Source organism: Leucoraja erinacea, chromosome 20 (assembly GCF_028641065.1).
Source record: "Leucoraja erinacea ecotype New England chromosome 20, Leri_hhj_1, whole genome shotgun sequence".
Lineage (NCBI taxonomy): Eukaryota > Metazoa > Chordata > Chondrichthyes > Rajiformes > Rajidae > Leucoraja > Leucoraja erinaceus.
In genome coordinates, this window is record NC_073396.1 from 1099166 (window position 1) to 1113668 (window position 14503).

At 43.4% G+C, this 14503-nt stretch overlaps 1 protein-coding gene across 5 annotated transcripts; it reads left to right on the plus strand.

The window, feature by feature from the left end:
• Positions 1-1998: 1998 nt before the first annotated feature.
• ints15 (integrator complex subunit 15) lies at positions 1999-13432 on the plus strand. 5 transcript variants are annotated; one of them, XM_055650977.1, is made up of 7 exons: positions 1999-2107; positions 4197-4394; positions 6843-7064; positions 7940-8105; positions 8832-9362; positions 11214-11253; positions 13107-13432. In XM_055650977.1, the coding sequence occupies exons 2-7, from the start codon at positions 4203-4205 to the stop codon at positions 13276-13278; spliced, it is 1323 nt and encodes a 440-aa protein (XP_055506952.1). In that variant the 5' UTR covers positions 1999-2107; positions 4197-4202; the 3' UTR covers positions 13279-13432. The 5 variants fall into 5 exon arrangements, with proteins under 5 accessions (XP_055506952.1, XP_055506955.1, XP_055506953.1 ...); XM_055650980.1 differs by lacking the exon at positions 1999-2107 and adding an exon at positions 2393-2561 and having other exon boundaries at positions 6957-7064; XM_055650978.1 differs by lacking the exon at positions 1999-2107 and adding an exon at positions 2397-2569.
• The last annotated feature ends 1071 nt before the right edge of the window (positions 13433-14503 follow it).

The following is a 14503-nucleotide window of genomic DNA, read 5'->3' on the forward strand; positions in this document are numbered from 1 at the left end:
TCCACTGTCTGTAACCCAATAATTTTCATATCTTTTAATACACTGCACAGATTTAACTTGTTTAAAAAAATGATAGACAGTTTTTTTTATTATAGATATAAACTTTTATGTTAACTTTGTTTTAACTTTTCAGTCTGGCCCACAAACTTGCTGGTAAAATCTTTTCCTCCTTTTACATACACTCGTGGAAATAACAAGTGACTCTTATGGATTTTTTCTTTCTGAAAAACAAAACGATTCCACTTTTCATCTTATGAATTGAGGATGTCACAGGGAAATGGAAATCAACCCCGCACACAGTGAAATTTGAGTTGCCACTTAAAACTTTGTTTTGCTGAGAAATGAAGGTTGAGCAAATTTGTCAAACATACTTTACATTTCATAAAACCATGTTTGACCAGAGTTTATTATATTCATCTTTCCAAAATGATTTTCCTCTGATTATTCACTCCAGCAGCTTGCCAGTAATATAGCTGTTAGTTGGATTAGTTGGATAACTGGATTTCTCTTCGTTCTGACTTTTTTGGATGAGGGAATTATGTTGGCTCTTCTACAATCTTCTGGAAGTCTCCTTTAAATCCCCACCTCCTTTCTCCTTTGGCCCGTTCTTTAGGAAAACTGCACAACCTGGAATATTGATCACTCTGCAACCATGTTTCGGTAATAGCAATTACATCGGACAACTTATTAAGAAAGAACTGCAGATGCTGGAAAAATCAAAGGCAAGACAAAAATGCTGGAGAATCTCAGCGGGTGAGGCAGCATCTATGGAATGAAGGAGTAGGTGATGTTTCAGGTCGAGACTCTTCAAGACAACTTAAAGTAGTACTTAAGAAGTTTTTAAGAAGGAACTGCAGATGCTGGTCTGAAGAAGGGTTTCGGCCCGAAACGTTGCCTCTTTCCTTCGCTCCATAGATGCTCCACTGAGTTTCTCCAGCGTTTTTTTGTGTACCTTAAAGTAGTACTTTATTGGACCTCGTGAAACACGAGGCATTGGAAATGATTTCCACACGGCCTGTTTTGAAAACATTTGTCATTATATACTAACTAAATATCAAAGTGAATCTGAGAAGAAACCCCAGCAATTTGAACTTTGTCAAAATATTAAATTAGTTTTGACTGCTGCCTTAATGGAACTTTAAATGTGGATTGAGGTAGGAACAGCAACAACATTTAAAAGACATATGGTTCTGTCTTTAAATAAGGCAAAATTCAGCCCATAAAAACTGTTTGGCACAATAACATCTAAACTCAGAGTGAAAGGCAGAGTTCTTTAGCATTACCGTTACATGTGGGAGAAAGAAATGTATCACCCAGATCTGATGTGTCACAGATGTAGAGGGAGGTGGGCAAATTAGAAAAATTTAGATGGGGCATTTTGGTCGGTATGAAGTAAAAGGGGTGTCTTGGATTGCATGGAATATATGGGGCATTATAGACAATAGGTACAGGAGTAGGCCATTTGGCCCTTCGAACCAGCACCACCATTCAATGTGATCATGGCTGACCATCCCCAATCAGTACCCCGTTCTTGCCTTCTCCCCATATCCCCTGACTCCGCTATCTTTAAGAGCCCTATCTAGCCCTCTCTTGAAAGTATCCAGAGAACCGGCCTCCACCGCCCTCAGAGAATTCCACACACTCACAACTCTCTGTGTGAAAAAGTGTTTCCTCATCTCCGTTCTAAATGGCTTGCCCCTAATTCTTAAACTGGCCCCTGGTTCTGGACTCCCCCAACATCGGGAACATTTTGGTCAGCATGGACCATGAGACATCTTGGTTGGCATGGAGTAGGGAAGGCATGTTATCTATTCAGCATGGATTAGATGATGGATCTTGGTCAGCATGGACTAAATGGAGCGTCTTGGCCAGCATCGTTAGATGGGCCAAAGGGCATGTGCCGTGCTTTTTGGGTCTGTGTAGATGATATAAAGACAGCAGATAGAAACACAATGCTGATGTAACTCAGCAGGTCAGGTAGCATCTTTGGAAATAAGGAATATGTGATGTTTCAGGTGAGAACCCTTCTTCAGGCCTTCAGTTTAAACCAGCACCTGCTGTTCCTCCCGACACATGACATGATGGGTTGGGTGATGAGCTGCCATGAGTGAGTAACTGAGTGGGTGAGGGAGGGAGGGAGTGAATGAGGGAGTGAGTGAATGGGTGGGCGAGTGCTTGAGGGAGGTTATGAGTGAGGGGGCTGTGTTGAGGGGGAGTCAGTGAGAGGTGGAGGGTGAGGGAATGAGATGAGAGTTAGTGAGGGTGAGTGAGTGAATTAGTGGGAGAGTTAGTGAGGGTGAGGGCCCTGTGTTGAGGGTGAGGAGTGAGTGAGTGAGTGAGTGAGTGAGTGGTGAGTGTTGAGGGTGAGGGAGGGCGGGCCTCCCCTCCTCGCCGCGCGCTCTGACTCTGACTCCGCCCGCCCGCCCCGGGCTCGAGTTGAAGCGGCCGCCGAGCGGCGGGAGTCAGGCCCGGGGATCGGGGATCGGGGATCGCGCCGCCAGGCCCCGGCTTCCCTCCCAGCTGCGGCCCGACACAAACCACAGGCCGTGGCTCCGGCGGCGGTGAGTGAGTGAGTGAGTGAGTGAGGAGCGGCGGCGGGAACACACGGGCTCCGGCATCACCCGGCCCGGCCTGAGGGTGAGAGGGAAGGAGTGAAGAAGGAGTGAGTGAAGGAGGGAAGGAAGGAGGGAGAGAGGGAGTGAAGGAAGGCAGAGAGGGAAGGAGTGAAGGTAGGAGAGAGAGAAGGAGTGAAGGAAGGAGGGAGAGGGAAAGAGTGAAGGAAGGAGGGAGAGAGTGAAGGAAGGAGGGGGTGAGTGAAGGAGGGAGGGAGTGAAGGAAGGCAGAGAGGGAAGGAGTGAAGGTAGGAGTGAGTGAGGGAGGGAGGGAAGGAAGGAGGGAGGAAGAGAGGGAAAGAGTGAAGGAAGGAAGGAGTGAGTGAAGGAGGGAGGGAGTGAGAGAGTGAAGGAAGGGAGAGAGGGAAGGAGTGAAGGAAGGAGTGAGTGAAGGAGGGAGGGAGGGAAGGAAGGAAGGAAGGAGAGAGAGAAGGAGTGAAGGAGGGAGGGAGTGAAGGAGGGAGGGAGGGAGTGAGTGAGTGAAGGAGGGAGTGAAGGAAGGAGGGAGGGGATGCTGGAAAAGCTCAGGCCTTGATGTTCTGCGTTTGGGCGGCGCCTGCCCCATCCCTGTCCACAGAGAAGCCGTTTGCAGGCGGCTACAGCAGAGAGAGGGAGGGGGGGAGGGGGGAGGGGGGAGAGGAACACCCTCGCCAGGAACCGGCTCACCTCTACCCCACTGTGGACATTGGACCTTGTCTCTGGACCTGGTGCTGTCAACTATATTCTGTACTTTATAAGTTCCCCTATGCTCTACCTATTGTACATACGTTTGAACTAATTGTATTTGTCAATAGTATTATCTGATCTGTTTGGATAGCACGTAAAACCTTTCACTGTACCTTGGTACACGTGACGTTCATAAGCCTAAACCTAGAGATGTTCCATAGATGGTGGCCAGGACACCTAGACCATCGCCTCCACTTCCTCCTGCATCTTGGTGGCATGAGTAGAGATGCAGTCTTCCATTGAAGTCCTGCTATTGTAGTATTATGGCATTGTAGTACTAGTTTCTACAAGCGTTTATTTTTCCCCAGTGTGAGATTTGAACCCAGGAACATTAGCCTCAAATTAGAATGTACTGCCAGCTAGGTCTGCAAACATACAGCATGGAGCAGTAGTCCAAAGCAACTTCTAAACTCCACCATTCACACATCTTGAGTCAAGATGGTTTATAAAATAATATTTATTAACCAAATTCGGCAGTCAACCAAGATGCTTAAATGAACAATCTTAAGCTACTTAGGACAACAATCTGCCATAAACACCATCAAGAGGGACCGATATGTGTCCTCGCACCTTTCAATCCACACTAAAATATGTTAGTAAACATATTTAAACTTTTGTGGACTTGAATTTAAATTATAATGTTATCAAGGCCAAATGTCCAATTGTGTCTGATTTGTCTGAAGAAGGGTCTCGACCCAAAATGCCACCCATACCCTCTCTCCAGAGATTCTGCCTGTCCCTCTGAGTTACTCCAGCATTTTGTGTCTATCTTTACTTCAAATCTGTTATCTCCCTTCTGTGGAATGAAATGGTAACTAGTGTTTTGAAGTTATGCTGAAGATTTTTGTGTGTCTGCAGGATAAGATGACGGATATTCGCCACTCCCTATTACGCCGCGATGCTTTAAGTGCCGCGAAAGAACTCCTGTACCATCTGGACATTTTCTTCAACAGCCAGCTGCAGAATGTCCCTGGATCACTGGTTGACAAATCCACCATTGAGCTGGTCGAGGAATTTATATTTCAACTTCCAAAAGAACGTAATGCTCAACCAAAAGTAAGTTGTACAAGATAATTTCAGAAGATCTATAATTTACCATTTTAAAAACTACCTACTGTCCCTCTGAGTTACTCCAGCATTTTGTGTCTATCTTTACTTCAAATCTGTCAGGCAATGCCCTTTTTGAGAATGGGGTCTAGGCTTGAAACATTTATCCATTTGTTGAAGAAGTGTCCAGACCCAAAACATTGCCTATCCAGAAATGCTGCCTGACCTGCTGAGTTACTCCAGCACTTTGTGGAGTTGCTCTCGCGTCTGCAGTTCCTTGTGTCTCCATTCATCCATCTCTTCTTGTCATAGACGATGACAGACCTTTAGAGAATGTTCCATATGTGATAGGTTAAGCATAAACTAGCATGAATAAGGAAGCTCCAAATTTTTGAAACTTGGGCAACATGCTTGATTGAGTAACTCTTCCTTTTGTCTCCATAATCAATCATAAACTACATTATTTGTCAGTATTTGCATGATAGAGGAACTTTATTTGAGACAGTCATACCCATAAAAAGGCAATATGGGTTAAGCATACAACTAGCATGAATAAGGAAGCTCCACATTTTTGAAAAGCGTAAAAAATGCTTGATTGAGTTTGTCAAAGTGGTTTTAACCTTCTTGACGGGACGACCTTACTCCCGTAGCCGGCGGTGGGCGTCCTCGTTGGGGCAAGCGAGCTCCTGCATTGGGGGGGGGGATCTCAGCTTCCCTGCGCCGGGTGATCTACCCCGGGTCGGGACTAGTGGAATGTTGTGCGGCTTTTGGAGCTTCCTGACGTCGGTCTCTTACCTGAGACTGCGAGCTCCTTGATGTTAAAGTCCGCAGGCCGCGGTTGGAGAGTCGATCCCAGACAAAGGATCGGCTGCGATGGTAAGTCCACACCCCCGCGTTGGGGCTCCAAGTCAGTCCCGAGCATGACCTCCAGCTCCATGATGTTAGGCTGCAGAGCGACCGGAGATACGACCCGGAAAACAATCGTATATCTCCGGCAAGGTTAGAGTTTGAAAAAAGGTTTCCTCCCGATCCCCTCCCCCACCCCCCACATAAAACAAACCAGAGAACATTAACACAAATGTGGAGAAACGGCAAGTAATTCATGTAATTCTTTACTACTGAGCTCATTTTTTTTAGTACTTTCTGGTGGTTTTACAACATTTTAAAGTAATTTTAATCAGTTAGTTTTGTATGTTGGTGAATAACAGAGACATTCTCAAATACTCAGGCTGTTTTTATCTTGTGTTCGGGCTCGTAACAAAGTTAATTTGGTTGCCAAAAGCACTTCTGTCAGCTATGCAGGACCTCAGTTCAAGACGGTTTAAATAGCGATATCTATTCTGCAGAAGATCTCAGGAATGAGTAGGTTAACATATGATGAGCATTTGACGGCACTGGGCCTTTACTCGCTGGAGTTTAGAAGAATGAGGGGGGACCTCATTGAAATGTACAGAATAGTGAAAAGCTTGGATAGAGTGGATGTGGAGAGGATGTTTCCACTAGTGGGAGAGTCTAGGACTAGAGGTCATGGCCTCAGAGCCAGCATCCCCATTCAATATGATCATGGCTGATCATCTAAAATCAGGATACACAGAAAAGCTGGAGAAACTCAGCGGGTGCAGCAGCATCTATGGAGCGAAGGAAATAGGCAACGTTTCGGGCCGAAACCCTTCTTCAGACTGATCGGGGGTGGGGGTGGGTGGGGACAAGAAAGGGAAAAGGAGGAGTAGCCAGAAGGCTGGAGGGTGGGAGGAGACAGCAGGGGAGCTGAGGAAGGGGAGGAGACAGCAAGGACTAACAGAATTGGGAGAATTCGATGTTCATGCCCCGGGGGTGTAGACTCCCCAAACGGAATATGAGGTGCTGTTCGGCCCGAAACGTTGCCTATTTCCTTCGCTCCATAGATGCTGCTGCACCCGCTGAGTTTCTCCAGCTTTTCTGTGTAACCTTCGATTCTCCAGCATCTGCAGTTCCCTCTTAAACACCATCTAAAATCAGGAACCCGTTTCTGCTTTTTCCCCGTATCCCTTGATTCCTTTAGCCCCAAGAGCTAAATCATACTCTTAGATTCACCTCTCAAGGAGCTGAGAAATTTCTTTAGTCGGAGGGTGGTGAATCTGTGGATTTCTTTGCCACAGAAGGCTGTGGATATTTTTAAGGCATAGATAGATAGATTCTTAATTAGTACGGGTGTCAGAGGTTATGGGGAAAATGCAGAAAAGGGAGCGATAAATCAGCCATGATTGAATGGCGGAGTGGGTTTGATGGGCCGAATGGCCTAATTCTGCTCCTATCACTTATGACTTTAAGAACTGGATTGGGGACAGATGAATTCCGATTATGCTGTTTCCGCTGATTATAAGCTATTTGGGCTATTTTGTCTCCAGTGATGTGTGTCCTTTTTTGTATTTCATTGTGCTTTCTTCTGTACTAACCTTTAGTTTCCTTTATTGCAAGAGATTGAGTTCATTGCAGGAGCTACAACTGCTGGAGATCATGTGTTGTTATTTCCAAGAACAAAGTAAAGATGCAGTTCGACAGATCATCTTCTCTGCACTGTTTGGTCCTCAGGGTAATAAAGCTGATGACAATAGACTGGCTATGTTGGGGAAACTCGTCTCCATGGCCATAGCAATCTGTCGTGTTCCCATTCTGGAATGTACTGCCATGTGGTTACAGGTATGTCCCGCCCTCTGAAAGCGTAAGGTAAAATATTGGAATGTTGCAAAGTAAATGGCTATCCAATAATAATGAATGAAAGTAGAGTGTGTGATTTGTTCCACCTTTTTGTTTGTTTTGTGAAGAGAGAGAGATTATTAGTTGATGCAAGTGAAGAATGTCTGCTTCCCCATCCACTGCCCCACCCCGCCTTTACAGCTTTCTCCACCCCTTCCCTTCTACTATCCGTCTGAAGAAGGGTCCTGACCCAAAACATCATCTGTCCATTCCCTTCCTGATGCTGCCTGACCACTGTGTTGGTCCAGCATCTGTTTTGCCCGAGAATATTTTACTTAGTATGACTGTATGGTAACTCAAATTTCACTGTACCTTAATTGGTACATGTGACAATTAAATTGAATCTTGAATTTCTATGTATAATGTTTATAAAAAATAATGTTTTATATCTGTGCATGAAACTTTTCTGTCTTACCAAACCAACAGCACTATATTGTGTGTGCACTGTTACACCTTTAACTTTTAAATGTTTAAAAAACTTTAAAATTAAATCCATCCTTGCATTTGTCATTTATTGATATCTAACATTAAAGGTGTTTGAAATTAAATCACAATTGAATTAATTTAGATGACCTATGCAATGATTTGAAGATAGACACAAAGTACTGGAGGAACTCGGTGAGACAGGCAGCTTCTCTGGAGAGAAGGACTGGGTGACTTTTTGGGTCTAGACATCACTCAAACCTTCTCTCCAGAGATGCCGCCTGTCCCGCTGAGTTACTCTAGCACTTTGTGTCCATCTTCGGTGTAAACCAGCATCTGCAGTTCCTTCCTACACATTTCATGTGCAATGATTTTTCTCTGTGGCTGTGTTGCAGAGAACACACGCGGTATTCTGTGTGAAACTTGCGAAGGTCTTGGTGGAGGATTACTGCATTCTGGTGCCTGGCTCTGTACAGACACTCAAGCGGATTGTTCACGCCAGTCCACGCTTCTGCTGCCAGCTGATCACTGCAGTCACTGCCCTCTATGACCTCTCCACAGGTATGGTATTGACACCATCTTTAAAAAGCACCTGTTTGAATCGTTTTACCTTTCACAATTTTACAATGTACTGCACATATTCTTGCTTTGTTCTGTGATTATGTTATTTTTTCATTGATGGGAATATTGAAACCTCTAATTCATTTGTTCCTGTTTTTCTCTTCTGCTATAATTACTTATTATATCATCTTCCATCTCTAAACCTTTATGGTTATCATGTACTTTTGCACACGTGAGGCAATAAACTGACCTGAACTGGTTGCAGTATCTTTAAAGAAGGTTTGTGGGGGGAACGGGGTGACATAGCAGTAATGCTGCCTTTTCTCTGAGCTCAGTTGTTCTATAGACAATAGGCAATAGGTGCAGGAGTAGGCCATTTGGCCCTTCGAGCCAGCTCCGCCATTCAATGTGATCATGACTGATCATCCCCAATCAGTACCCCGTTTCTGCCTTCTCCCCATATCTCCCCCTGACTCGTCTATTTTTAAGAGCCTTGTCTAGCTCTCTCTTGAAAGTATCCAGAGAACCGACCTCCACCGCCCTCCGAGGCAGGAAATCCCACAGACTCACTACTCTCTGTGAGAAAAAATGTTTCCTTGTCTCCGTTCTAAATGGCTTACTCATTATTCTTAAACTGTGACCCCTGGTTCTGGACTCCCCCAACATTGGGAACATGTGCCCTGCCTCTAGCGTGTCCAAGCCCTTAACAATCTTGTTCTGTTGCAGATGACCTGATTCCTCCACAAGATCTGCTGGAGATGGTCGTATCCTGGGTGTTCGAGGATCCACGGTTGACACTCATCACGTTCTTGAACAGTGCAGCGAATCTCCCACGCGGGTTTCTGGAGCTGACACCGCTGCCAGGCCTGATCCGCTGGTGTGCACTTGCACCACTAGCTTACAAAAGGAACTGCAAGACTCCCTCAGCACCAAGCTTTGTGAATGGGCACAGCAACAAAATGTGCAAGGAGGTTGAAAGTGACGGAAACAAGGACATCAAGATCCTTTACTCAAAGCTGCATCTAAGTGTCCTTCAAGTCCTTATGATTCTTCAGGGCCATTTAACGGAGAAAAACTTGTACGGACGGTTAGAACTCATCATGTTCGATCACATCGAACGGCTTGTTGGAGACATTAACAAATTGGTTAAAGAACTGAACCTTTCGAATCCCGTGAAGGAGGTTGAACTGGCGTTGGACAGGTTAGCTCAAGCTCTGCAAGTTGGTATCGCATCAGGAGCGCTGCTGTGTGCCCGAGGTAAGCTGAGGACATTACTTAGAAACAAGCAACTGCACATCCTGGCTCCTGGCTTCCTCCTTTGTGTGCAAAAGGATACAAGCTGCTGGAGTAACACAGTGGGTCAGGTAGCATCTGTGGAGAACATGGATAGGTGATGTTTCACAGAGTGCTGGAGTAACACAGCGGGTCAGGCAGCATCTGTGGAGAACATGGATAGGTGACGTTTCACAGAGTGCTGGAGTAACTCGGGTCAGGCAGCATCTGTGGAGAACATGGATAGGTGACGTTTCACAGAGTGCTGGAGTAACACAGTGGGTCAGGCAGCATCTGTGGAGAACATGGATAGGTGACGTTTCACATTGAGTTCTCCAGTGATGCTGCCTGATCTGCTGTGTTACTCCAGCACTTTGTATCCTCTTCAGGACCTAACTGTGTTGAAATAAATTAATTGGGTTATCTTGCAGAAAGGTTGTTGAATATAATTCAGTTACATTCCTTAGCCAGACTCTTTGATTATTGAAAATATGAAACAATTTACATTATGTGGTTTTTCTTTGATATTCTGTTTTTGTTTTCATATTATGACCAGAAGTTATATCATCCCAAAGTTATAACAGTAATTGTAGGGTACTTTCCCAGAAGGTGAGGTCAAATAAGTAGGCAAAGGGTAAATCAGTCACTGTGGGATTTTTAGTGACCCAGTTCAAGTGAGTAGTTCAAGCATTGCTTCAGTAGATATTTAGTAGACATATTGTTCAATAAACAATGATATTGTGCTTGAGAAACTAGAAACCGATCTAAACTCCGAAGTATGTTCCAGATCTAAAATGTCACCAATCCATGTTCTCAACAGATGCTGCCTGACCCGCTGAGTTACTCCAGCACATTATCTTTTTTTGTAAACCAGCATCTGCAGTTTATCCATTAAATTGACAATATTGTTTTAACTATATTTTATTTAACTCTGATATATTGATTGAATTTATTAATTAGATTTTCTCCTTTTTATAAAACTGCTATACATAGGGTTTTATTAATTATCACATCAGCAGCAATTCATATTTAATAATTTAAGCTCAATGATTCTTGGTTGAGTTTGTCTATCTACATGTAAATACACACTAATTCAATCTATGGGTTATGTTGCATTCAATATTAGTAAATTTCTAAGTGTTGAAAAGGAACAAGAATTAAATTTGACAACTGGGGCAGTGTGGTTTAGCATCTGGAGGAGCTGTTTGCATTCTTATTTCAAGGCCAGATCACCCTCCTTGCTCTGCCTATTGAATGGGATAACACTGGGAAATATATGTCTTTTACATGTTTTCATTATAATTCCAAAGAAGAAAGAGGGGAACATAAAATTTGCCTGAACACTGTGATTTGTAAACAATACAGATTTTATTTAAAAAAAGACTGCCAAATTCTGTGATGTGTAATGTTAGATTACTTAACAATCTGATCTTCCCAAGATAAAACATGGTCTTGGACAGACTTTCAGTGACATCACATTTTGGTGTATATTTTCAATTTAAATCTCTGACTAATCAGTTTAATCTTCTTGCGTTTGGCGTGCACAGCCTAGAGTTGTAGGTCAACCTGTTCTATTTGGTCTATTTGTTTGTACACGTCGGGTTGATTGCGTTAGGCGAAGCAGGGTGGACCACGTGAAGGTTGCAATCTCCCATCGTATCAGTTTGATAAAAAATCAGCAATATCTTTAACCTCGTTACTCTGGTAAAGGTTAGTTTATTTTGGAAATGTAAATTTGGAAAACATAAAAGTAATTTAAATTATTGAATGTATAAATATTTACATATTGTTGACTAAATGAGTTTACTTTATTAATTGTTATCATGCATTTTCTAGATAATTTGCGTTCCATCTGCTCTGCACTTCCACCTCACAAGTAAGCAAGCTTATTCTCTACAGTATTTGATAATTTCTGAGAAAAACATTAATTTAAAATAGTTGCTGTGAACTTTACGTTTTTATTTCTGTGCTACGAAAAATTGCTCACATTTTTTAGTCTGTGACTCTCTGAAAATAGACACCGTGGTGCAGCTGGTAGAGTGGTGGGCTCACGGCTGGTAGAGCGGTGGGCTCACGGCTGGTAGAACCGCGGGCTCACGGCTGGTAGAACCGCGGGCTCACGGCTGGTAGAGCCGCGGGCTCACGGCTGGTAGAGCCGCGGGCTCACGGCTGGTAGAACAGCGCCAGAGCCCCTGGTTCAAGTCTGGCCTCGCTTGCTGCCTGTGTGGACTTTGCACGTTCTCCCTGTGACTGTGGCTTTCCTCAGAGTGCTCCAGTTTCTTCCCATGTCCCAAAGACTTGTGGGTTTGTAGGTTAATTGACCTGGAAATTTCCCCTAGTGTGTAGGGAGTGGATGAGAAAATGGAGTAACTTAGAACTAGTGTGAAGGGGGTGATTGATAGAAACATAGAAAAAAATTGGTGCAGGAAGTAGGCCATTCGAGCCAACACCATCATTCAATATGATCATTGCCGATCATCCAGATTCACAACTCTCTGGGTGAAGAAGTCTTTCCTCATCTCGGTCCGAAATGGCCTGCCCCTTATTCTTAAACTGTGACCCCTGGTTCTGGACTCCCCCCAACACTGGGAATATTTTTCCTGCATCTAGCCTGTCCAATCCTTTAAGAATCTTATCTGTTTCTATAAGATCCCCTCTCATCCCACTAAATTCCAGTGAATACAAGCCCAGTCGAACCATTGTTTCATTGACAATGACAATTCAATGACAATTAAATGTATCTTGTATCTTGTTGATGGTCTGCGTGGACTCAGTTGCTCAAAGGGTCTGTTTCCGCGTTGTATCTTTAAATCGATCAAAATAACTTAAATAGATATGAATATATTGGGCTGTCAATAAGCAGCATGCATCCAGAAAAAGAGATTGCGTCCTTCTTTATCTGTCTCTAACGTTATAGATATTTTAATTGTAATCAGCATTTTTCTTCAAGCATTCTACACCCAGTGAATTTTTATTCTCCGGGTCATCTGATCACTCAGTAACTGCCAGTGCCATATTTCTGGTGTACAGGTGGTTGGGGTCAGCTTACAGCTCCTGGCTCCCTCACCAAGTCACTGGGAGCTAAAGCTGCAGGTCTCAGTGACAGGGGGCCAGTGCTCCTTCACCAAGACTCTCAGCCTATTGGTGAAAGAACTCTGACTGAGATCCTGGGTGGATAGAATGGATGTGGAGAGGATGTTTCCACAAGTGGGAGTGTCCAGGACCAGAGGTCACAGCGTCAGACGAAAAGGACGTATCTTTAAAAAGGAGATGAGGAGGAATTTATTTTGTCAGAGGATGGTGAATCTGTGCAATTCTTTGCCACAGAAGGCTGTGGAGGCCGTCAGTAGATATTTTAAAGGCAGAGATAGATAGATTCTTGATTAGTACGTGTGTCAATACCAATTATATAAAGACTTTTACATTGGAAATTGAATTTCATAGTAGGGATAAAATAAACGTTTTTAGTGTGAGCTTGTAGAAAAACAATAGGGAATAGATAGCAGCAGCTGAAAATGGCTTTAGTTAATTTGCATTTCTTGCTTGCTGTCACCATTAATCATCTATCATGCATTATTATCTCTCTTATTGTCACTTTTACGGGGATGATTGAGTGCTATGAGAATTAAAAAATATATATTATTATTGAACCTGATTTGCCAGGTCACGGATTTTAAGAAGTTGAACATAAGGAAAGCTAGTTGTAACGTTTATTTTGTTTCTGGACAGCTTGCTTCAGTTGGTTTTGACGGGACCAGTCCAGCAGCCATCACATACAGCGTTGCCGCCTGGCTTCTACCCACACATCCACACGTCCCCAGCTCGCTACCCCATGTACTCAACTCACCCGGTGCAGACGTACATGCCGGGCATGGCTTTCTCCTATCGGCCGATCCGGTGAAAGATTCTCCATTACAAAGATATCCATCCACCTCGTTCGTGGATATGTATAGTTTTTGCATTGAAACCAATTGCGAAGAGTTATTTCAGTACCTTTTTTTAAAAACTGAAAATTTGTACTTATCAATGAAGATAAAATGAATTGGTTGAAACCATCTGCGTATTTTATACTTTCTTAATGAGGTTTACCAAACTTTTACCTACAGCAGTAACATGGTTAAGAATTTTGTACATCCACAGTTTTAAAAACACACCCATCCTACATCAGTCTGACGAAGGGTTTCTGCCCGAAACGTTGCCTATTTCCTTCGCTCCATAGATGCTGCCGCACCCGCTTAGTTTCTCCATCACTTTTGTCTACCTTTAAAAACACACATCCTTCTTGTGGATTTAAGGAACTGCAGATGCTGGAAAATCGAAGGTACACATGTGTACCCGCTGAGTTATAACACAATATGTTTTTCTAAAAAGCTCCTTAATTTTGTAAAGTTTGTGCCTTTTATGAGCATCTTTCAAGTGAAAGAGTACACCAAATCTGCTGTTTTTCATTATTTGGAGCAGTGTAGAAGAATGAACAAGTTATGACTACTTTTAAAATAGAGCAAAATAAAATGTTGCATGAAAGTAACAGTGAAACTGTATACATAATGCCTTCTGAAAATTGGGCCAATGCACAGGTCACAAAAAGTACATCTCTCTCATCATTTAAGGATTATTATTCTTCTGCTTCAAGTATTACGATTTATTCGTATGACCAATTAATGTATTGAATGAATGAATTAATACTTTGTCACGTGAGTAGTCCCTGTGAAATTCTTTGCTTGTATGCAACAGTCGCCACATCAGATTCAGATTCAATCTTTATTGTCATTGTGCAGTGTACAGTACAGAAAGAACGAAAGGCCGTTGCTAAAGTTACAAAGTGTCACGTGCTAGGTTCACCTTTGTTCTCCACCCCACCCCTCACGGTGGCCCATACCCTCAAGGCAGCCCCCTCCTCTCACGGCTCCCCCCCCCCTCCCCTCAATAGCAAGAATGTCCTTCTGGTTCTGGTTGATTAGATTCAGATTCAGAAAACTTTATTGTCTGTTGTAACAGAAAATCTTCTTTGACATGGCTCAACATACAGACAGGACAATGTACTGATAAGCAGTCATACAACACAGATTTCTGCGAGCACACACAGTGTGTATCGAGCTTAAAAGCAAATATAAAGATTAAAAACT